At 49.5% G+C, this 23,813-nt stretch overlaps 1 protein-coding gene across 2 annotated transcripts in view; it reads left to right on the top strand.

Moving 5' to 3' along the window:
• The window catches only part of TMEM178B (transmembrane protein 178B), a gene marked incomplete at both ends in the record, with an annotated part of 362,181 nt that overhangs the window by 318,795 nt on the left and 19,573 nt on the right, over nt 1-23,813 (top strand). For both annotated transcript variants that reach the window (XM_082661775.1, XM_082661774.1), the window contains one exon: nt 7,788-7,925. In XM_082661775.1, coding sequence (XP_082517901.1) covers nt 7,788-7,925 — 138 coding nt within the window. The remainder of the gene's footprint in view (nt 1-7,787; nt 7,926-23,813) is intronic.

The following is a 23,813-nucleotide window of genomic DNA, read 5'->3' as shown; positions in this document are numbered from 1 at the left end:
GGAAGGCAAAATAAACCGGACACAACCACAGCCCTGAACAAGCTCACATTTGCTGGAGGAAGGGAGACATAAATAATTACAGTAAGACGTGGTAAGTGTTGGAGGAATGATTATCAGCCACGTGCTACAGGAGCCTGGAGCACTGGACGCCAGTGTCGGCTAAAGCACCTTAGAAGCCTCCCAGACATTTACTTTTTAGGGAAATTTTAAAGATGATGAGAAGCTTGCCCGGTGGAACGTGTGGGCAGCCATGTTGGCAGAGAGCACAGCGTCATCAAGGAAAGGGAGGAAAATGCCAAGCCTTTCAGAGAACTGCAGTGTTTGCATGACTGGAACACGGGGCTCTTGGAGAAAGGTGGAGGCACAGGGATGGGCAGAGGACACTTTCTTATGGAAACCCAAGAACTATCTTGTTTTCACATAAAAATGGTTTCTTAAATACAACTACATCACGATGCTGAACCAACTTATACTCTGGAAGAAAGCCATAGGCAAAACCTTTTAATCATATATACAAAGAAGACATCAACACAGGTTCCTACTCCAGATTTGTGCGCTACTTCTCTGTTGCACTGTTAACTAATTAGATCACTGAAAAGTTATGGTCTTGCCCCATGCCTCTTCCTTTTAGATCAGTACAGTGCTCAATGCTAGAGCCCAGGTTTCAAGCAGCCTCTATGGCCCCCGGCACCTCTGCTATTAGCTGCCATGGCCTCTAGCTGTTTTGGGTCCCCCAGGGATAAGGAGCATCACCACTCCAGGGTGGATGCATCTCAATATTAACAATAGATGCATAAAGCCTTCACCTCAGCCTCTCCTGGTACCCGAGAGAGGTACAAGAACAGACCCCAGAAACCTGTTCCCTCTGGGTACCAATCCTTAATTAGGGGCTAACCCCAACATGCCACTTAGCTCTTGTGTGCTCTTGCACAACACGTGTGAGAGATGTGGTGTATGAAAAAAGAGAACAGCTTTAATTTAAGTGTCTTCCATTTCTATTTACATCTGTATAGCTCTAGCTTTGTGCCAGGTACTATTCTAAGCAGTTTATACATAATAACTTATTTAATCCTCTGAATAACCCTTTGAAGTAGGCACTGTTATAACCTCCCATTATAGATGTGGAAACTGAGATCCAGAGAGAGGGACTAACGTGCTCAAGTTCACGCAGCCAGTACACGGCAGAGCCAGGATTTGAATCAGGGCAGCCTGATTCCAAGAATCCGTGCTTGCATCCGCATCTGTTGAATCTCTGTGTGGTTACCCAGAATCAAGCCCCACTTCCTTCAGAGATGGTTGCTGTGCAGTAATTGGTTCCTGGAATATTCCTTCCCCTGTGAATCAGTTTGTCCTGAGTTGATCCCACGGCTAACATGTTCATTGCCCAACTATCTCTCTCCACTTCTAACCTTCCAGACTGATCCCTTGGGGCAAAAGCACTGAGTTCTGTCCTCACCACCTTGCTCTGCCCTCCAATTCTTGTGACCTTGAACCCCAAAGGGACTGATTAATTTGTGAATGCATGTCCAGCTACCAGGGCAGCTGACACTCTTCCATCCTTGTAACCAAGGCAGTGCTCATATCAGGCAGAGGTGCCCCGCGTGGCCAGCAGAAGAGGACCATGACCTTGTTGGTTTCTCCATACTCTTCACCCTGGACCGTTAATACAGTGTCTGCCCTCCCCATCACCTGTCTTTACTGACACAGCAAGGTCTAACCCATACTTATCCCGACCATCTCTGTTTTTTTAATGAGAAGAAAATCCCAGCCCTCATCAGTTTTTTTGTACTGAGTTCTTTAAAGAGCAAATAGAAAGAAATTCAGAGCCCATATATATTTTCCTTCTCTGAATGGTGTTTATTTAAATGCAGATATCCTGGTTTCCTAGGTAGAGTTGCAAGCAATACCTTTCAATTTAAATGTTAATAGGAGCGTAAACTTCAAAATAAAACTTTTTCCACGAGGGAGAACGGCTTTTTTCTGCTTCTATTTAATGGTTCTGGTTTTCTTCCTCCTCTGTCCTCATCATCCACCCGCTTCTGCCCGCGGCTTTCCACTGCACTGAGCTAAATTCTTTTTCTAGAAAGTTTAGAATGCACCTTTCTCATTTCGAACATTAGAATGTCAAACATTACGGTCGTGGAATACAGATATTAGACTCAAACCCAACACAATTCATGAGAAGATTTTTCTTTATCTCAGCCTTTGCCTGCCCAACTCACTATTCCAAGTTCTTTCCAAGGGGATTATTCTTAGGCTGACCCTGCAGAATATTTTCCCATGGCTTCAGATAGTTGAGTAGGTTTTCTTTTTCCTTTTCTTTTTCCTTTCCTCCCCCCACCTCACCTCCTTCCCTCCCTCCCTCCTTGCCTCCTTCCTTCTTTCTACAAAAAGGCAGGAAAAGATGGGGAAAGAAATAACCGTTGACCCTTGAACAACACAGTTTTGAACTACATGGGTCCACTTATTCGCGGGTGTTTTTCAAGAGTACATACTACAGCAGCACAACATGCGTGGTTGACTAAATCCACGGATGCAGAACCGTGGATTCAGAGAAGCTAAGTGTACAGAGGGCCGACGATAAGTTATATGTGGATTTTCCACTGTGCGGGGCGTCGGTGCCCCAACTCCCCTCTTTGTTCAAGGGTTAACTGTACAAGCTATGTAAATTCCTGGGTGCAAAGTACTGCTGTGAGCACAGTGAGAAATCACAAAGAGTAAAAAAGGCAGTTTCTTACTCCTAAAGAAATGAAATTGACACATGGGCTAATGCAGGTGGGCAGGAATGGGGCCATCTGTATGTGGGTCATTCCATAGGCAGAGTGGCCTTTGGGATTTTCTCAAATGCAAATAAAAAACAACAAAGATTTAAAGATAATCAAAATAATATCTAATGCCTTAAATCCAAATATGGTGACTATAATAACCTTTCTAAAGACATCGTGGACCAAATTTTGTGTGTGAATGTGATATCTGGCTTCATCTTCTTTTATTTTTTTATTTTCTCTTTCCTTCATTTCCTTGTTGATTATTTTTATCCTGTTATACTGTGTGCATTTTGTAAGACTCCTAAATATTTTGGAACAAGATAGGACTGTTAATCCATAAATTAGAATTGATTTTATAATATTAATTTCAGTGATTTTGATTCCATTATTATAAGGTATTATTTTTGTTCTTCAGAGAGTTCTTTTCAATAGTATCCTGTTCGTATTTCATGGAGGCAAACTGTGTTTCTTCTCTTGTCTCTTGGGGATATTAATAATTTTTTAATTTATTTAAAATTTTTTTTATACAATTCTTAAAGATTACTTTCCATTTACAGTTATTATTAAATATTGGCTATATTCCCCATGTTGTACAGTACATCCGTGAGCTTATCTTACACCCAGTAGTTTGTTTCTCCCACCCTCACCCCTGTATTCCCCCTGCCATCCCCCCACTGGTAAGCACTAGTTTGTTCTCTGTAAGTCTGCTTCTTTTTTGTTATATTCACTAGTTTGTTGTATTTTTTAGATTCCACATATAAGTGATGTCATACAGCATTTGTCTTTCTCTGTCTGGCTTGTTTCACTTAGCATAATGCCCTCCAGGTCCATCCATGTTGCTGCAAATGGCAAAATTTTGTTATTTTTTTATAGAATACTGAGTAGTATTCCATTGTATGTGTGTGTATAAATATATTTGTCACATTTTCTTTATTCATCTGTTGATGGACATTTAGGTTGCTTCCATAGCTTGACAATTGTAAATAATGCTGCTCTGAACACTGGGGTGCGTGTATCTTTTCAAATTAGTGCTTTTGTTCTTTTCGGATATATACCCAGGAGTGGAATTGCTGAGTCATAGGGTAGTTCTAGTTTTAGTTTTTTTTTATATAAATTTATTTATTTATTTATTTATTTAGGCTGTGTTGGGTCTTCGTTTCTGTGTGAGGGCTTTCTCTAGTTGCAGCGAGCGGGGGCCACTCTTCATCGTGGTGCGCGGGCCTCTCACTATAGCGGCCTCTCGTGTTGCAGAACACAAGCTCCAGACGCGCAGGCTCAGTAGCTGTGGCTCACGGGCCCAGCCGCTCCGCGGCATGTGGGATCTTCCCAGACCAGGGCTTGAACCCGTGTCCCCTACATTGGTAGGCAGATTCTCAATCACTGCGCCACCAGGGAAGCCCTAGTTTTAGTTTTTTGAGAACCCTCCATACTGTTTTCCACAGTGGCTGCACAAATCTGCACTGCCGCCAGCAGTGCACAAGGGTTCCCTTTTCTCCACATCCTCACCAACATTTGTTATTTGTGGTCTTTTTGACGATGGCCATTCTGACGGGTATGAGGTGGTATCTCATTGTGGTTTTGATTTGCATTTCCCAGTAATAATTTTTAATTATTGTTTCTTTTCCCTGCAGTTTGTTTCCTCAAGCTCTTCTCCCAGCTTATAGCTTTTCTCAGGTATTTGGGGCTGCCCGGAAGCCCTGAGTCGGGGGTGGGCTTGCCAATGGGAAGCTTCGCTGTGGCTGCTGGGAGTGGCTGCTTATGCCTCCCTTGCAACACACAGCGGCAATGTATCTAGATATTTTCTCTTGTGCTGGTCATCACCAGAAAGGTCTCTCCCAGCTTCCAGGCTATAGGGCAAAGGCAGGGCAGTCTGCTTCTGAGAGCCAGGCAGAAGAGGTCTGGGGTCTCAAGGGTAAGCATTCAACATTCTGTATGTGCACAGACACTTGCTCTGTGCATAATGACCCTCAGCTGTGCCGGCCAGCCCTCACCTGAGCTTGTCAACCCCCAGTCCTAAGTATGCCCACTCCACCCTGGGGGGTGGGGGAAAGGGGGTAGCCCCAGAGGTGTAGAGTGGGTGAGGGGAGCTAGGGTTCTAGTTCCAGCTCAGACAACTTGTACCAAATCCTTGTTTTATCTCCCTCCCCTCTGCTTAACTTCCTGATGCCAGTTCCTGAGCCTTTTGGGGATTTGGCAAGACGGTTTTCAGCTTCCCCCCTGCTGGCTCTCGCCTTAGCTCTGTAGTTCTGCTGAGGCGATTATACTGTCTCTCAGCTTTACGGTTTCCAATCTTCTGTTGCCGCTGTCTCCTTTCCTAGTTTCCCCTTCTGTGTGAATTTCTGTCTTAAAAAAAAAAAATCTTGTAACTATAATCTTGGCTTAATTTGGGAGGAAAAAATACTAGATACATTAATTACATTTTAACTTTACTTTCCCACACAACTCAATAACCCAACTCACTCCTTTTTTTAGTTCACGGGTTTGAGACTGTTAATAAATTATGTAACTTCTTTAAATCCTGCAAAATAGGAATATTTCTTGTCCTGCCTACCTTATAAGTTGTCGCTGCAGCTGCCCTGAGTTACCACGTGGGTCTGAGGGCAAAATAACCAGCCGTACTTGCATGGCTCTAGCAAAATCAGGCTCATAGGGTGATGGTGGATATCCTCTCAGGTCAGTGAAAATACTCAGACCTGACCTCTGGTTTTCATCCTTCTTTCCAGATCAACAACTTAACGTGACCCTCAGCTTTTGTTGACCAAGCCTTTGGGAGACAGCAGAGTGTACCTAGTCTGTGTTGGAGACACAGCCCTCCCTGACCTGGGACACAGATGACTACTATCTGTCTCAGGACTTTTGGAAGAGGAATTATTCTCTCCATTTCCCTTCCTGCCTTTTGCTCTGTTTTCTTCTAAGTAAAGCACTCTGCTTTCGTCCACCAACAGCAATACGCTTCCCTCTTTTAATGATTTGCATTTCTCTTTTCCTGCCCAGCGCGCTTTTCCATCCCTGGCCCAAGTGCACACACCTTACAGGACCCCGTCTCCATTCAGTCCCCCAGGCAGTACCTTTGCTCCCATGGGTCTGCACAGCCCAGGGGCCGGTACCGGCCAAGTGCAGCTGGAAGGGGCTCTGGGGCTTCCGCAGGTTGGTCCTCTCTAGTGCTGGCAGAGGGGCCGAGATTTTTCCTGGAAACCCTCCAGTTACTGAAAAGGGAACCATTGGTTTCACAGGGGTATAGAAGAAAAATTTCCTGACCTGTTTAAGGGAATATAAATCTCCTTTAGACTGAAAATACCCTGACCTCTCTTTTCCCATTCCCATCACCTGCTTGCCCTTGACTACAGTGGAGAGTGGAGGGAGCCCCCAGAGCAAAGAGTAACGGATGTGACTGCTGCCTGGCTGCGGCAGGCACTCCGGGTCGGCAGGAGTGGGGAGGACCAAGGAGAACTCAGTAAAGCAGGAACGGGCTCTCTGTGGATTTCTGCCTCTGTGACAGGGCCCTGTCAGGTCCCCCCACCTTCTCGGGGAGGCTCTGCTGCTGTTCTCCTTCCCACCCACCCCCACCCCCCAACCAGCTTCCTCCCTGGAGGGCGGGGAGGCGGCTTCCAGTGTCTGATATTCAGTGTCAGGGCAAGGCTCGTGGACCACATCCGTCTCCAGCGTGAGGGTGGCGGCAGGGAGGGCAGGAGGCCTCAAGCCAAACTGTGCCAGGGATCCTCTGTTTGCTCTGCACTGAAGTGGGAGAGAGGCAGAGAAGGGACGTGATGCCTGTGAGGTGCTCCCCATGGAAACCTGGGTGTTCGTTTCCCGGGGGTGAGAAGAGACCGTCCGTGCTTGCTTGGATGCGGGGGGGTTGGGGGGGTGGGGATTGGTGTAGTTTGCTGTCCGGTCCTCAGCGTCACACACACACATTCCTCCCTCCCTTCCTCCAAGAGAAGGGAACGCCCAGGGGATCTCCAGGCTGCTCTGAAATCCCCACCTCCCACCCCTTAGGGCAGAGGCCCAGACAAACGGCTCCTGTTGGGAGCCCCGTTGTGGTGTGTTACCCAGGAGGGCGGTAAGAAGGCCGGGCTCCAGGGGAGGCAGGTGCAGGGGGAGGAGGCACTGGAGGGCGGGGCTGGAACTGGGAGGAAGCCAGGCCGAGCCAGTTGCTGAATGAGGCTGACATGGCAGCAGCTCTGCCCTCTCCCTTCTGCTAAAAATACCACCTTTCCAGACGGCCCTCCTCCCCTCTGTGCCTACGCCAGGCTTTGTCTGGCGGGTCAGTGGGGCGCAGAGCGGAGAAGGGCCTGATCTGGAAAACCGGGTTGACCTGAGGAGGCCTCCTCGGGGGTACAGTCTGAGAGCAGGAAGCATGGTGCCCACCCTGCGGCCTCACGTGCACAGGGAGCTGAGACCCTGGGGGCCGGGCTGGAGAAGGAGGAAAGCGATGCCACTGGCAGCTTCATGCTCACTCCTGACCTCCTGGGAGACCAGCAAACCCTGGAGGGAAGGGAGGGAGTCCCTGGCAGGTGCAGCCAGACTGCCAGGACCCGACCCAGCCCAGCTCTCACGGTCCATTCGTCTGGTGCTCCCTGCCCGGAGAGGTGACTAATGCTGGATTATGACTGGGGAGCCGCACAGATCTGGGCTTGTCGCCCTGTCCTACCACTCACTGTATGGCTTTCCGCGACTTGCTGCATTTTTCAGATAGGGATAAAGACAGTACATCTTAGAAGGTTGAGAGAGAAGCCTTGGGAAGAACAGTGCTGTGCCTGGCACAAAGGAGATGTAAAAGAAATGACAGCTATGATGATGATCTCTCCCTGTGCGTATGGACCACGCGGCCCCAGCATGTGTTTGCACGCGAGGAGACAGTCACCACTGGGGGCTCTGTCCTCTGCAGAGGAAGCTTGGTTGTACCAACCTGTCTGTAAAGGGCAGGTGGCCTCCCTGCCCCCTCGCCCGGGGCCGGGGTGCCCTGGACCCTGAGTTCCGGGCTCTGATGCTAACTGTTGTCTGCCTGCTTCCCCGCAGACCTGCGTAGGATGACGGCCGGCTTCATGGGCATGGCGGTGGCCATCATCCTCTTCGGCTGGATCATCGGCGTGCTGGGCTGCTGCTGGGACCGAGGCCTTATGCAGTATGTGGCAGGGCTTCTCTTCCTCATGGGAGGTAAGACTTGGGGGCTGCGGAATTTGGGGGGGGCTCCTGGTTACTGGGATTCCGAGAGAATGGCTGGTGGGCGTGTGGGCGAAGGCCCAGGCTCGGCGGGGCCCTTTCATTCACTCAATCAGCGAACATGTTTTGAGCTCCTCTTAGCCACTCTCCACTGCTGGTCCTTGCACTCGGGCGTCTGCCCACCTGGTGTGGGAAAGACTGTGACGATGGCGTCGAGCGAGGTGTCAGATCTGGGGCAAGTGAGAACCCACGTAATACTCGAGCGTTTTATGCACATACTATACTTCGGGGTGGGCGGCAGGTGCTATCTGGGCAGTTTCCCCTTCAAAAGCGTACCTTTACCCTTGATTTATGGGTCTTACTGCCGCTCCGTTTCCCAACGAGGCTCTAAAGGTGGTAAGACGGGGCTAGACCTTCGTCACACGTCTCCCTTACCCTCTATTACTGTCAGGGCCATAGAGCCGATCGCACCCTTATAAAGGGCTGTATATGAGCAGAACTGTGTAGCTATGAGGGAATAGGCTCCAGTCCACGGGAAGTAAAGGTTAATCCACTATCTACACGTGCCTCTTTTCTCCCTGAGGAGCTGAAATGTGCTTTCTGGTCTCCTGGTTTGAGTCTCAGTCTGAAGCCAAAGCTGACGGGCGGTAGGCCCATCACAGTACACTCCTCGGGGAGAAGTGGGTGGATGACTTGCATGGAGTTAGGAAGAGGGGGAATTGGGCTTGGACAGAGGGAGTTAGAAATGTGTGTGGGGAAAAGGACAGTGAGTCCCATGCGTGGCAACCACCGTCAGGTAGATGGTAGACACCACGTGAACGGCCCGACTCAGGGTCTCAGCAGGGGCAGGCGGTGGAGGGGTGGGTCTGGCTGGAGAAAGGAGGCGGCTATCCTTCTAGGTGGACGGAGAGATCTGGGGTTCAGTGAGTGAGCTGTGGGTTGGGAGAGGAGGAGAGTTGCAGGATTCCACCTCGTGCCTGACCGCTTATCCTTGTTCCCCCAAAGCACAGACACCCTGTGCCTCCCGGATCCTCTGCCGTCAGGGTCAGCTGCCCCTGCCCAGCACTGCCTCCCTGTGGGTCCCACAGCGGCACTTAGGGCAGAGGCTGGGGAGGGAGGGGCACGGTAGCTCCTTCACCCCTCCTTCCGGTCTCCCGCTGAGACGGGGGCCCCCAAAACCAGCCGCACCACCTTTTCTGTACCCGGGTGTCCTCCTCACTGAAGCGAGGGTCACACTTGGCCTGGGATTTCCATACTTGGTGTTAGCAGCACGGAGTCTTTTTTGTTTCCACCTTCCAGTCAGAATCTTCCGTGGACCCCAAAAAGTGAAAAGCTAAAAGTGGAGTGGCTGTGTTTGTAGTGAATGTTCTCTCTAAGACTCTTGTGGTTGTACAAAGATGGGCTCCAGTAAAACGGGGCTTTTCTAAGGCTCTAGAGAGGGCTCCCAGGGATCCGAGAAAAGCTGAGCAAACAGGCCTCGGGCAGAGCAGAAATCCAGGAGCCCTGGGAGCCGATACTCTTTCTCTTCCGAGGCGATCGTCATCCCCTGCACGTTCCCCTCGCCAGGCCGGCACTTGGCTCACATCCTTCCCAGGTGCTAAGTAAGCCTTCCAACTCTGACAGCTTCCAGAGAAAGAGTGATGGGCCCAGTGATCCTCCCAGGCCAGGCCACACATCACTGTGACCTGAAGAGGGGGTGGTCCCTGAGACACTTCCCACTCACCTGAGACCCCGGGTAGGAACTCTCCCAGAAGAGGGTGTGGGGCAGACAGTGGGGGGCAGGAGGGTGCCTGGAAGCCCTGTCTCCCATTTGCTAAGGTACTGCCCAGGAGCCCTAGGGCTCTGGGGACGCCAGGAAAGCCCTTAGGCTGGACTGGGGACCTGAGGCCCCTCCCCACGGGGAATGAGTGAGGGTGTTGCTTCCCTTCTGCCTGGTTAGTGGTTCTTAATCACCACACAGTCGAATCACCTGCAGAACTTTTAAAAGTACTGATGCTAGGGCCTCACCCCAGACCGATCCAAGCCGAACTTCTGGGGGTGACGCTCAATAAGGGGTGAGAGCTGGGGGAATAGGTGACCTTTAAATTTCCCTCCAGCTCTGAAATGTTATGTTCTGGGGATGAATCCGTTGGGCAAGACCTCTCGTGATTTGTTTTCTTCCTTCCCCCGATGCCCCCCAGCCGCCCCATTTTATGACTACCTTAGGCAGCATCAGACAGGGAAGTGCTGTCACAGGGCTTCGATTATGACTGTGGAGGCCTGTCCGAGCCCTGATCACCGAGGGTCCCAGCTAAACCCACTTCCCCAGCACACGCACTCCCTTTCTTTTTTTTTTAATGGAAAAACCATAGTTCATAATAAAATGTTAGCATCCAGAAGAACTCTGGGGAAGCTTGCTGTCCTAAGAGCTGTTTCTTCCTGACGGGAGTATTGTCCTGGTTGGAGTGGGGGCATCTCATCCACCATGGGGCTTGTGTCCATAGGTAGAACTGTCCTCTCCCCAAAGAGGCTGGGGAGGAAAGTGGTGTCCACACACCTCATGGGTACCGTCAGAGAGGCCCCAGTAGGAGAGGAAGAAGGACAAAGCCGCTAAGAGCTGACCCCTTGAACCCTGGTCTTTTGGGGAAGATAAAGCTCTACGCGGGGGAAGGCACCCTCTTCCTTTTCAAATTAGTGCCCTTTCCAAGGAGGCCCGACACAGCTTCAGGGGGTCCCAATGCCCAGGGCAGCTGCAGCCTGCTGACCCCATGAGTGTGGTTTAGTTGGAGGCTGGGAGGAAGCAGACTCACTGTAGAGGCTGTGCCTCCCCCCATCCCCGCTCAGCACCGAGAGCTGCTGAGAGGTTGGGAGCCAAACCCCAAAATGAAGTCTTGTCCTGTAGAGCCCTGTGTGTCAGAGAGACATGTCAGCATCAACCCCTCCCAGAGCCCGACCGGTGCCTGCCCTCCAGGGCAGCCCCTCTAGGGCTGACCTTTGAAGGGCTTGGAGAGTCAGCTACCTGTGACAGGAACCTCCTGAGCACGGCAGAGCAGTCACTCAAACTGTAGATATTTGTGACCAAAAGGCCCCACGGCCTTAGCTTTCACCCAGATTGGCATTTCAGGCACCCGGAACTGAGCACAGACTAGGGCCCAGGGGGTTAGACTGGGCAGCAAGTGAGAAAGGTGGTGGGCACCAGCTGCCACAGTGCTGGCCGGGTGTGGGTGTGGTGAGCAGCTGGAAAAGGAGGGGTTGGCAAGAGTGGAAAAGGTGAATTTAAAGTCGGGAGTCTGAAGATGGAATTGCAGTTGACTGCAGATGAACCGGCCGAGGCCGCAATACAAACAGAAGAGTTCTCTTCACAACCTCTTCTCTGTTCCCACACGAAAGGAGGTGGCCCACACTGGGTGCTTCTCTTCTCGATTTAACTGTTTCCGGGGTTAAAGAGAGGGCACCCCACACCTCGTGAGATGACTAGCAACAAAGTGTTTAATTAACGCTCAGCCCAGAGGAGGCGCTTAGTTAAGTACGGCAGCTCTGTGGGGCCAGGAGGCTGCGGGTGGTGAGTGGGATCCAGTTTCCCCTTTGGCGTGGCCTCCAGGGGAGAATCTAGTCCAGACTGGCACAACGGCGTTTGGGTGCAACTGCCGGAAACAAGTTGTCTGGATTCGTCATCAGTGAGATTCAGAAGCACAGGGACAGGATGACATGGGGGGCGGGGCCGTGTGGCAGGGAGCATGTGACTCCTACGATTACTTGTAATTCGCTCGCCGGGCGAACCTAGACCCACCTCGTGGGCACAGATCCACAAGATGGGTGTGAACATCCAACACCCGTGCCCCGCCCCTCAGCACCCGCTCACATGTCCTCGTCCTCCCACTCTTGGAAGGCATCCATCATCTCTGCCGTGAGCTTTCACCTAGGCTAATGCTGGAGCCGCCTATCTAGACGCTGGCACCGGGCAGTCAGCCCTTCACAGGGCAGTTGGCATAATATTTTTGAAACTATAAATCAGATATTCACTTATCTACCACTGCTCAAAAAGCTTACACTTGAACTTAAAATCCAAACTCCTTACCCTTCTTTAGAAGCTGTGTTAGTTAGCTTGGGCTGCTATAACAAAATACCAGACACTGGGCTGCTTAGAACAGAAGTTTATTTCTTGCTGTCCTGGAGTCTGGAAAGTCCAAGATCAAGGCACTGGCAGACTCGGTGTCTGGTGAGAACCTGCCTTCTGGGTCATAGATGTCATAGATGGTACCTTCTTGTGTGTTCTCATACGGTGGCAGGGCCAAGGGAACTCTCTGGGGCCTCTTTTATTTATTTTAAAGTTATTTATTTTTGGCTGTGTTGGGTCTTTGTTGCTGTGTGCAGGCTTTCTTTAGTTGCGGCGAGTGGGGGCTACTCTGTTGCGGTGCGCGGGCTTCTCATTGCGGTGGTTTCTCTTGTTGTGGAGCACGGGCTCTAGGCACGCAGGCTTTAGTAGTTGCAGCACGCAGGCTCAGTAGTTGTGGCACGTGGGCTTCAGTAGTTGTGGCACGCAGGCTCAGTAGTTGTGTCTCATGGGTTCTAGAGTGCAGGCTCAATAGTTGTGGCTCACGGGCTTAGTTGCTCTGCGGCATGTGGGATCCTCCCGGACCAGGGCTTGAACCCGTGTCCCCTGCATTGGCAGGCAGGTTCCTAACCACTGCGTCACCAGGGAAGCCCTGGGGCCTCTTTTATAAGGTCACTAATGCCATTCACGGGGGCACCACCCTCATGACCTAATCACCTCCCAAAGGCCCCTCCATTTAATACCAGTGTCTCGGGGGTTAGCATTTCAACATATGAATTTGGGGGCACGCAAACATTCAGTCCACGGTGGAAACCCTGTGTAATCTGGCTCATTCTGCCTCCCCCACCTCCTTTCCTGTTCCTTCCCCTATGCTCATGTCACTCCAGCCACACAGGCTGCCTCTCTCCCGGTACACGCACAGTTTTACTTCAAGGCCGTGCAGTGGCCTGATAGCTTTGCCCACCGTGCTTTCCCCGCCAATACCTCATGACTGGCTCCGCTTAGGATTCAGATTCCAACTGAAAAGTCACCCCCTCGGAGAGGGCTTCCTCAACCACCCAATTTAACAGAGCTACCCAGTTGCTCTCTACATTTTAATTAATTTAATTTTCTGCAGCACACCCACCACTTTATGACATGTTTATTGTTGTTGTGTTTTGGTTGCTTTTTTTTTTTTTTTAAGCAGCTTAAAACAAACATTTGTTACGTCACAGTTTCCATGAATCAGAATTCCAGGCAGGCTTAACTGGGTTCTCTGCTCAGGGTCTCACAAAACTGCAGTCCAGGTATCATCCAGCACTGGGGTCTCGTCTGAGGCCGGGATCCTCTTCCAAGATCATGATGCCGTTGGCAGAATTCGTTCCCTGCAGCTGTAGGACTCAGGGAAGCTTGCTTACGCAAAGCCAGCAGGAGAAGAGGGTCTCTGACTTCCTCCATCTCTGACCTCCAGATTCTTTTTTTTAAATCGACTTTCTTTTTTGGAACAGTTTTAGGTTTACAGAAAAACTGAGCAGATAGTACAGAGAATTCCCATATTACCCTTTGCCCTTGCACACAGTTTTCCCTATTATTAACATCTTACATTAGTACAGTACATTTATTGCAATTCATGAATAAATATTGGTACATTGTTATTAATTAGTGTCCGTAGTTATTTAGCTTCTGAGTTTTACCTGATATCCTTTTTCTGTTCCTGGACCATCCAGGATCCCCCGTTACATTTAGTTGTCATGTTTCCTCGGTCTCCTCTTTCTGTGACACTTTCTCAGACTTTCCTTGTTTTTAGTGACCTTGACAGTTGAGTACTTGAAGAGTACTGGCCATCCATACTGTAGGATGCTCCTCTGTGGGAACTTGTCTGATGTTCTTCTCGTGATTAGACTGGGTTATGGGTTTGGAGAGGAAGATCACACAGGTAAGGCGCCATGTTCATCACATCATTTCAAGGATACGTACTGTCACCATGACCTCTGACTGTGGACATTACCCTTCATCCCCTGGCTGAAGGAGTATGTGTCAAGTTTCTCTACTGTAAAGTTACTCATTTTGCCCCTGTTTCCATACTGTCCTCTTTGGAAGGAAGTCACTAGGCACAGCCCACACCTAAGGAGTCGGGGGTTACGTTTCTCCTCCTTTAGGGTAGAGCAGCTACATAAATTATTTGGAATTCTTCTGCACAGGAGATTTGTCTCTTCTTCCCTGTTTATTAATTGATTCAATCATTTATTTATATCAGTGTGGACTCATGAATGTTTATTTTATACTTCGGGTCATAATTCAATACTATATTTGTTCTCCAGTTCTGGCTTTGGCCACTGGGAGCTCTTTTGGTTGGCCCCTGTGCCCCTTTGGTGGACTCTTATCAATGTGGGGTTTTGCTTTTGCTTTTTTGTGAGTACTTCCTTCGTTTGGGGCACTACAAGGTGTTCCAGGCTCATCTCGTGTATTTCCTGCCCTACTCTTAGAACCAGCCACTTCTTCTAGGAACCTGGTTCCTTTTATTGGAGAATGGTATTAGAAACCGAGATCTGGACACTAGGTGTCTGCAGTGTTTCTAACATTTGGTATGTTTTCATTGCCTCCCACCACCAACATAGATATCAGCTCCATGAGCTCCAGAACTTTGCCTTATTCTCCAAGGCACCCCCTGTGTCTGGAACAGTGTCTGCAGCCTCAAATATCTGTTGAATGCATGTATCAGAAAAGGGAATTATGTACAACAGAGGAAGTGTTTTGTTTTTTCTTGATAGAGCAGCAGTCCTTCAAGAAATTAGCCTGTCTTCTGTTCTTGGTCTGAGCTCTTCTTCCATGGGGCTCCTTATTCTCTTTTCATCTTTATTTGAATAGTCCTGGGGTCTGTCCCAAATTCCTTTTGGATGTAGGGTATGAATTATACATGACCTCATGAAGAACGTTCTGCCTTTAATTTGGACTCCTAGAATGTTAGAAATGGCAGGGGCCTTAGAGACCATCCAGTTCAACCTTCTTGTGTTTCCAGATAAGAGTAGTTGTGTCAGTTGTCCGAGGTCATCCAGTCTAGTGAGTGGCAGAACTGGAGCCAGAGCCCAGCCCGTGACACCAGCCTGGATCCTCGTAGCCCATCCTGCTGCCTCTGCTTTCAGCTCCCCGTGATGGAGATCCCCCTGACCCCCTGCACCACACACGTCTTCCCACGCTAGCATACCTCCAATTCTGTGCTTCTAAGCAGGTGCCAGTCCCAGAATCTTGCTCTATTCCCTTTCTGTTCCTCCCTTCTCAAAGCACGAAGGGACATATGGAGGAGACAGCGGCCAGAATTGAGGGCACAGGTGGTAAGGTCCTTTTCCTCCCACCTGTGATCAGTGTAACATTTTCTACCTTCCCAGTCAGTCAGGAGAGCAAAGAGAGTGCCCCAAAGAAGCTCAAGCTATCCACTTGGAGTGATTGCAGTCATTTGCAAACCAGTGATGCCAAATGGCTCCCCCTCCGCCAGGCTCACCAGAGAGCAGTTCAGCTGTGTGCTGAACCCCCAGATACCCCTCTTCTGGTAGACAAAGACCTTGATAAAGGCCCAGCAATTATGAAAACTTACAAACCTAAAATGAAAAGGCCAAGGCATGGGTGTCTTGACTGGGTGACCGTTTCTTTCAGGCAGTAGAGTGATTTTAGGGATGCTGTAAAGTAGGGCAACATCCATCAGCTTCTCCTTACCATCCTTCCGAGCTCCAGCAGTGCTCAGTGACTAGGGCTGCATTTCTGCAAGTCCAGTAGGGACTGTGCCTCGAAATTCATGACTCGTGGGTAAGAGTCATGTGGGCAACCACCTAAGTTAGATACTATTCTAGGGAGGGAAGATAGAATCAGTAAGCCAATGACTTAACATGATGCAAGCTTATAAGAAACCCTCAGTAAATCATAGCTATTACTATTATATGTAAATGGTAGTAAAGTGGTAGTGAGTATTACCAAGTGAAATCCATTCCAATAGGCAGAAGAGAGTCCATAATCTATCATGACCAAACGAGGGCATAAAGCCCGTCTACCTACCCCGCTAAACGGCTTTTATAGTTTCATGTGGGATTTCACTAGAACATCACACCTCTTCTCTTGACTTTTTTGTCTCACAGTCTTTCTTTCAAAATCCTAAGCGGAAATTCACAGACTACTTCCGGCCCTGGGGTATGTCTTGCCCTTTGGAAGGTGCATGTTTGAATATGTATTAGCATTTGATAATTACATTCAAAACAAAGACCTTTGGGGGAGGAGACACATCGTCAGGAGGAATAGGAAATAACATCCATGCTTGCCTAATGTAGAACCAGTGGCCAGGACCGATCGCTCCAGCAACCCGGACAGCAGGGGTGGGGCTTCATTTCTGTCTTAAGAGCCGAAATAGACCTCAAAGCAGTTTCGCCCTTGCCACCCAGTGGGACCTGCCTCTGTTATAGATTTGCACTTTGGAGGAAAATAGTAAGCAGCCCTGGCCCTGTAAACCCCAGTGTGGTCAGTGAAGGCCATGCCAGAATGACTTATAACCTGTCCACCAAACACTCAACAAAGCCACACTGCTTACATATTCTCCAGGGCAGAGGCTATGACAGAGCAGACTCTGGAAAGAAATGGAAGGTGGGGGGACGGTGGTCGGTGGTTTGGGAAGAACCAGCTCTCGTCTCGGATGTCCCTGCCCACACTTGCCCTGAGCCACCTTCCGTTCCCTGCTACCTGACTGGGGGTTAAAGTCCTTCTTCAGGAAGTAGAATCACCCAGCTAAAAGGGAGAGTTACGGTTTTATCATGGAGAACCTGTCGAGGACCAAAGGAGTCTTGGACTAGCCCTGTGACACTGGGAATGTTACTTAACTGCCTTTCATGTGTTGCTTCAATTTTCTCACCTGTAACACAGGACTAATAATAGTACCCACTTGAGACCTAGTAGTGAAAATTATAGTTCACTCATGTAAAAGGATTAGAACAATGCCTGCCAATGTTCTCAATAAATTTCTCGATGTTATTATTTTTACTGCTGAGATGCTTCTTTTTTTAAACAACCACCTTCAGGGACACGTTAAGCAGCCCCGTACCACGACCACCAACACCACGCAGACACACACGCTACGGGGTGATGAAGACGGAATTGCTCGAACAGATATTGTTTCTCTGGCTAATCGCCACCCTACCCATTCATTCATTCATCCATTCATTCAATATTGATAGCCTATTAGGTTCCAGACACTGTTTAAGCACTTGGGCTATAGTAGGGAATAGAATCAAGTCCTCATGAAGCTTACATTCTAGCTGGAGAAACAGACAAGAAGCAAGTATCATAAACACATGATCTGATGTCAGGGGATGAGAACTATGGAGAAAAATTAAGCTAGGAGGAAGATAGGGAGTTCTGGGGGGCCTTATTGTAGATGAGGGGCCACTGGGTGGGCACGGAGGCCTCTCAGAGGTGGTAACAGTGAACAGAGGCTTGAATGAAGGGAGGTGGTGAGCTGTGGGAGGACTTGGGCAAGATGAGTCCCTGCAGAAAGAACAGCAAACGCAGGGGACCTGGGGTGGGAATGAGCTTGTTGGGTCTGAAGAAGTTGCGCAACAGGAGGTTTGTGACAGGAGCGGAGTGAGATGGCGGTATGCCCGAAGCTGGGTAGATTGTGTAGGGCCTTGGAGGCCATGGGCTGGGTTCGACTGATTCGGCCTTGCCCTCTCTCTGTTTCCACATTGCTCTGGGGTTCTCCCCTGGGTGATCCTTTGATATCGTGTGGCTTTTATCAGCCGTCTGGCTCCCTTCAGGGGTACCTATAGCTGGGGCTTCTTCAGCCTGCCATGCCCAGTTCCAGTGAGTGAGGGCATGGTATCTATGCCTGGGGTGGCCGGGTCAGGGTAGGAGGACTGCCACGCGCCCCCTGAAGGTGTTGCATTGCCACACACCCGGTAGCATCCTTCCCCTCCAGTCAAGACCAGCAACATAATTGGTGGGGCCCAGTGTAAAATGAAAACTTGGACTCCTCATTCAAACATTATTAAGAATTTCAGGGGGACAACAGCAGAGCCTTAGAGTAAGCACACGGCTGCTCAGGTGGCATGCCCACGAAGCCGCCTCTGCCTCCAGAATCGTTCCACACCCAGACTCCCCGATCCCAGGGCACCACAGCCTTTTGCCACAGGGGCTCGCGGAGAGCTTGAGAACTCAGGTCTTCTCCCTATTCTGCATGCAGCTCTCCTTCTCCCTAACTCAGGCTGAGTCTACTGTGTTTAAAATCACCCCTCGTCTTGGATGACTGAATAATCACACAGAACGTGTGTTCCCGCATGCCTCAGGTCAAAAGCTGGCTCCGCAGACATTGCCAGCACAACCCGCTAATAAGGCTAGACTGAGTTCATCGCTTGCTGCCATCAGGGAGAACAGCAGCTTCCAAAACTGGCGGGGTCTGAGAGGGGGCAGGTTACGGGTGGGAGTTATTGAGAATTGGAACCTTGGTTTAAGCCCTTTGCTTCTATGCAGGTCTTTGATTAAGACTGGGTGAGAATACTGAGATTATCCAAGGTCGATGGAAACAGCAGGACCGAAGAAGTCTTAGAGCTCACACTGTCTCCTCATGCTCTCAATGGGCGAGTTGATGGCTCTTGCAGGAAGTTCCTGTAATGCCATCAAACCACTTGCGTGGGCAGGGCAGACCCAGAAGTGTAAAGGTGTAAAGGAGGGAATAGCAGAGTTAGGTTACTATAGATGGTAAGGTATGGTTATGGTTCTGCGTCTAGGCTGGGTGTGGGTGGATGATTTGGTGTCCACTCAGGATGAGTGATTTCTCCACAGCCTCGGTGCATTCCTGGCTGGCCCGTCTCCACCAGGACAGATACGCTCAGACATAGTCGAGACTCAGGCTGGGATGCTGACAACCTGAGGTCTCCTCCTGTCTTTCCTAGAAATACTAACATCGCTGCCCTAAGTTGGGGCCTCTTGCTTCCGGACAGTAGACTATCGGCAAGAATGGGATGGGGAAGGGCAGCCAGGAGAAGGGAGAGGGGGCAGGGTAGCCAGAAGCCCATCTCCGTTCTTGGAGTGGTTGTTGAGAAAACAGATTTCTCCAACAGCCTTTTCACCGGAAACAGAAAGACCCAGACGGTGGTGGTGACTCCACAGTGCTTGATTGCCATGGAAACTTAGGTAATTTCTAAAGCACCTTCAAAATCCTCCCTCCCTGTGGCTCTTCTAGGATGTCCTTACAGAGGTGAGCAAGCTTCAGAGGAAAGGAACTTGTTTGGCAAGTTCTTGGCCTCTTGAAACAAGTCATACATCAAAGAAAAACGCTCATTCCTGAAGTAAATGCAGAGACCCCTCCGATGGGGCTTAAAACCTGCTCCTGGGGGCTTCCCTGGTGGCGCAGTGGTTGAGGGTCCGCCTGCCGATGCAGGGGACGCGGGTTCGTGCCCCGGTCCAGGAGGATCCCACATGCCGCGGAGCGGCTGGGCCCGTGAGCCATGGCCACTGAGCCTGCGCATCCGGAGCCTGTGCTCTGCAACGGGAGGGGCCACAACAGTGAGAGGCCCGCGTACCGCAAAAAAACAAAAAAAGCTGCTCCTGGGAAAAACTTAAGAGGGAGGAGCTGGTGGAAGTGAGGAGGAATTGCCTCTCTCCTGCCCTGGGTGCAGAGAGGAGTCTGAGGAAGGGGAAAAGTGGCATCAGAAATAGGCACGCCCAGGGAAGGGGAACAGGGGGTTCCACTCTCAAGAGGCTCCTGTCACCCTCACTCCTTGGACGGCTGGGATGTGCTGTGTGTCCAGGGACTGAAGCCAGGGTACTCGACACCAAGGAAAATGGCCCAGACCAGACACAAGGGCCCCCTGGATAGACTCAGAGGACATCACCAGCAGATGAGTTGGGGTATGTGCACGGGCGCAGGGCCCCAGCTCCCCCTGGGGACCAGAGAGCTGATTTGGAGAGGCAGCCCAGATCAGAGAGCGGGGGTGAGGGAGGGTGGGCAGCCGGCCCCCACAGTGTGCAGTCAAGCACACCCTGGGCCCAGGTCTGCCCCCCACCCCGCCCCTGGACCTCATTGTGGACGATGCCCACTGTGGGCAGAGGTAGAGAGGCGCTTAGCAAGCCTGTACCGATTGCTGTGTACACCATCCGGGGTCTGGTGGTGATGGCCTTGAAGGCCTAGGTGCTGGTGGGGAATGATTCTGGGGAGACCTTAAAGCATTACAGCCCCAGAGGTGTACGTGAATTCTGCTCTCGTGGACGTGCCTCTTCATCCCAATAGAATTTGGGCTTTTGGGACAAATGGGGAGTCACTTGCATTTTACCTCCCGGTATAAAATAATTGGAGAATGAGTGCCTGTGTAGAGCTGTTCTCTCCCTGACATTCTAGAAGTCTCCTGATTTCAAATACACTTAACCTCTTATTAGATTATGTCTCATTCCATGTGCCTTGATTTGGGGTTTGAAAACTACACTCACCCTATCTATTAGAAGCCATCAGAACATCTAGGATGTCCAAGACGTGGCTGTGAGAGACAAGAGCCCATCCCCACGTTAGTAAACCATTAGAATCTGCCCAATGCTTATAATTTACTCAATAAACAGCCGGTTAAGTACCGGCCAAGTACTAGGTAGTCGGAGGATAAAATAAAATAAAACTCGTCGCTGCCTCGGTGTTGCCCACAATCTTAGAGGAGAGTCAGACACCTCGACCAATTAGCGTGATAAATGAGCCGTTTTCCTTTTAATGACTGACACCTTTAAAATGCAAGATATTAAAAACAAAAGAATTTCGTGTCATTTCAGCAGTCGGGAGGATGAGGATGTCTTCAATCTACCTGTCTACCATTCCTGGGGAAGGAAGGTGCTGGTCATCCAGAAAGGATTTTAAAAGGGTCAATTACGATTTAGCTGACAGTTTTTAGTTCACAGAGCTCCAAAGGGGGGGTAAGGGCGTATTTGACCTTCACACCCCCTGAGAAGACAGGTGGAAGAGGCAGGCAGGAAGGTAAGAGCTCACTTTTTGGAGTATCAATGCTGTGTCAATGGTAGATGCTCTTCAAACGGTATTTCCTTTCATCTTCCCAGCAGCCCTTAAGGTCGCCATTACCACCCTGATTTTGTGGATAATGAACTAGACCCAGAGAGCCATGAAACAAGCTTAGAGTCATGCAGTTAAGTAAATGGTGGAGCCTTAATCTAAGGCCTTCAGATTAACCCCCGACCCCTTTCTTCTCTGTTCCTAGAAACTGTGGGAGGAAAGAGAAAAGGGTACTGGGCAAGGCCACCTGGGATGAAGAAGGAGGCGTGAGAACCGAACCAGAAGTCAGATGCAGGCTTACCCACCAGCTTCCGTTAGTATTCGTAGGCCAGAGGGGTCCGCCTCTGCCCCCACCAGCAAGGGGCAGGTAGATGTCTCTTTGGGGCAGGACAGGAGGAAGACAGGCAGAGAAGACACAGAGGGGCCACCTCTCCTACATTAGGTCTAGATGTGTGGAGATCAACCCTGGAGTCAGGTCTGAATCAAAGCTCTACAAACTTAGGCAAATGTAGCCTTTATATACCTCAGTTTCACCAGCTGTAAAATAGTACCTACCTTGTAGGGTTGTCGCGGGAATTAAATAAGCCAAGATGTGTAACATGCTTAGTACCATGCCAGGCACGGAATGAGCACTTACTACATTCTCGTTCATGGGTGCTCGGTTTATCACTGGCTATTCCCTCCTTTGCAGTTCCTAGCTCTTGCTTAGAAAGTTTAAGTACCTTGCCCAAGGTCACATAGTTCCCAGATCAACTCAAATCTATTTAACTCTGAAGACTGGGTTTTTAATCACCAGGCAGCGGTATCTCCCAAATAATAATGAACTTGCTGACATCTTTATGAATCTCAAGCAGCTTCATGACCTGATAGGGTAAGAGACGACCCCACACGGACGTGTCATCGTAGTGGACAAATGGCATTGTTCTCGGGGTGGCAGAGAACATGAGGCTGATTCTGTTCAAGGAGTGTTTCCTAGAGAAATGGGAAAATGAGGACCTTATCTTTCCACATGCTCTGAGACAAAAGACGAAGCTTGCAACTCGTGTAGCAAAAAGAATAATCCTTACTTATTACTTCTGTGGCTCGGCTACCAACCCGCTTCGCCTCTTGAAGCCTGGAATCTGTTCCCACCACGTCACAGAAGCTGCTTGGAGACCTGCTAACTTCCGGCTGCTCACCTGTCCTTGAACCCTCTCTTCCTGAGCTCCCTCAGATTTACCCATCTCCATCTTTCCTGAAACTCTCATCACTTGTCTTCCATGATAATACACTCATGATTTGTGCTTTTCTCTGTGCCCTTCTATTTTCTTTGCTCTTGTCTCCACCTGTAGATATGGTCTTCAGTACTCTTCTTTTTCCCTATAAACATGCCCCCCTTGTCAACAACACCTACCTTCACAGTGATCACTGTCTCTGCACAGATGAGTCTGGAACCTGTGCATGGAACAGTCTTTTCTGAGCTCCAGCCTCATGTTTTTCATTGTTCACTAGACATCTCCCCCTTCTGGAACCTCAAGCATGCCTTGAACTAGGCTTGTCCTTTCTCTACATACATGTGCTTTATGTTTTTTGCATACATACCAAACACCTGGCTTACTCTGGACACCATCCTTTCCCTTCCCCCAATGAAATGAGCTGCGTTTCTTGACTTCCTCAGCACGTGTGTCTGTCAGTTACCCCTGGATCATTTTTCACTTTTCCAGTTTCATCCCACACCTTTCCATCAATTATCAACATCTGCCAATATTCCCTTTGCAATAATCTTTGGGGCCCATTCACTTGTTTCCAACCCCTGAGCACCACGTGGGCCTCTATTACTATTGTAGAGCCCCTAGTGGAACTCTCTGTCCCACCACTTAGTTGCTAACCTCTGAGCCTCTATTTTCTCATCTGTAAAATTGAGATGTTGCTGTAAAGATGAAATAATACATAGGAAAAACATCTAGCCGAGGATAAACATTCCTTAAGTATTCATTTCCCTGCTTTCCACTGAATTCCATCTTTGCACCATACCACCTTTCTAAAATACACTTATTACCACGTCATTTGTCTGATGAGAAACATTCTGTGGTTCCGTATGGTCTGTAAAAGCCCATGTCCCTGGCCTGGAGCTTAATGTCGGCCACAGTCTCATCTTCAGCCGTACATCCTGTGTTCCCTCCCCTTCAGACCGCCTGTCGTTGTCTGCCACCATGCCACCTTTCTCTGCCTGTTGAAGCCCTGTGCTTTCCTCAAGGTTCAATTTATAGTCAATGTCTTCCAGAAACCTTTCTGAATCAGCTTAACTAAAACCAGACTCTTCCTCTGGACTCAGACATCCCTTTGTAACATTTTGATGGTACTTACCTCATTGTGAAGACCTGGGAGAGCAGAAATCTAGATCATTTCCTGCCTCCCCTCTGGGTCAAAGCCTCTGTGGTGGCAGGGGGCCTCCTCCTTGCTGACTTTGCCAGTTGTCATTTTGCTCTTTTTTATTTTTAAACCTTAATATGGGGATTTCCCCGGTGGTCCACTGGTTAAGGCTTTGCAGTTCCACCACAGGGAGTTTGATCCCTGGTCGGGGAACTAAGATCCCACACGCCACGTGATGCGGCCAAAAATTTTTTTCAAAGATTAAAAAAAACAACCTTAATATGGCTTCTGGTAACTTTGATTTATTGGACTTGGGTCCTCTCTGCTAAAGTAAGATCAATTAAAGTCATTACTTTCTTCCTCCAATGATCCTTAAAGTATTTGGAGACAATCCTGTTGCACTTGCTAATTATTTGCTTTACAAACTAAATTCAACTCAGTAAACATTGATTGGGTGCCCACTGTGTGCTAGGCATTGTGCTGGTACCCAGGACAC

Source organism: Grampus griseus (assembly GCF_964374135.1).
Source record: "Grampus griseus genome assembly, chromosome: 9".
In the NCBI taxonomy this organism is placed as follows: Eukaryota; Metazoa; Chordata; class Mammalia; order Artiodactyla; family Delphinidae; genus Grampus; species Grampus griseus.
This window is presented reverse-complemented; position numbering and strand designations above follow the sequence as displayed.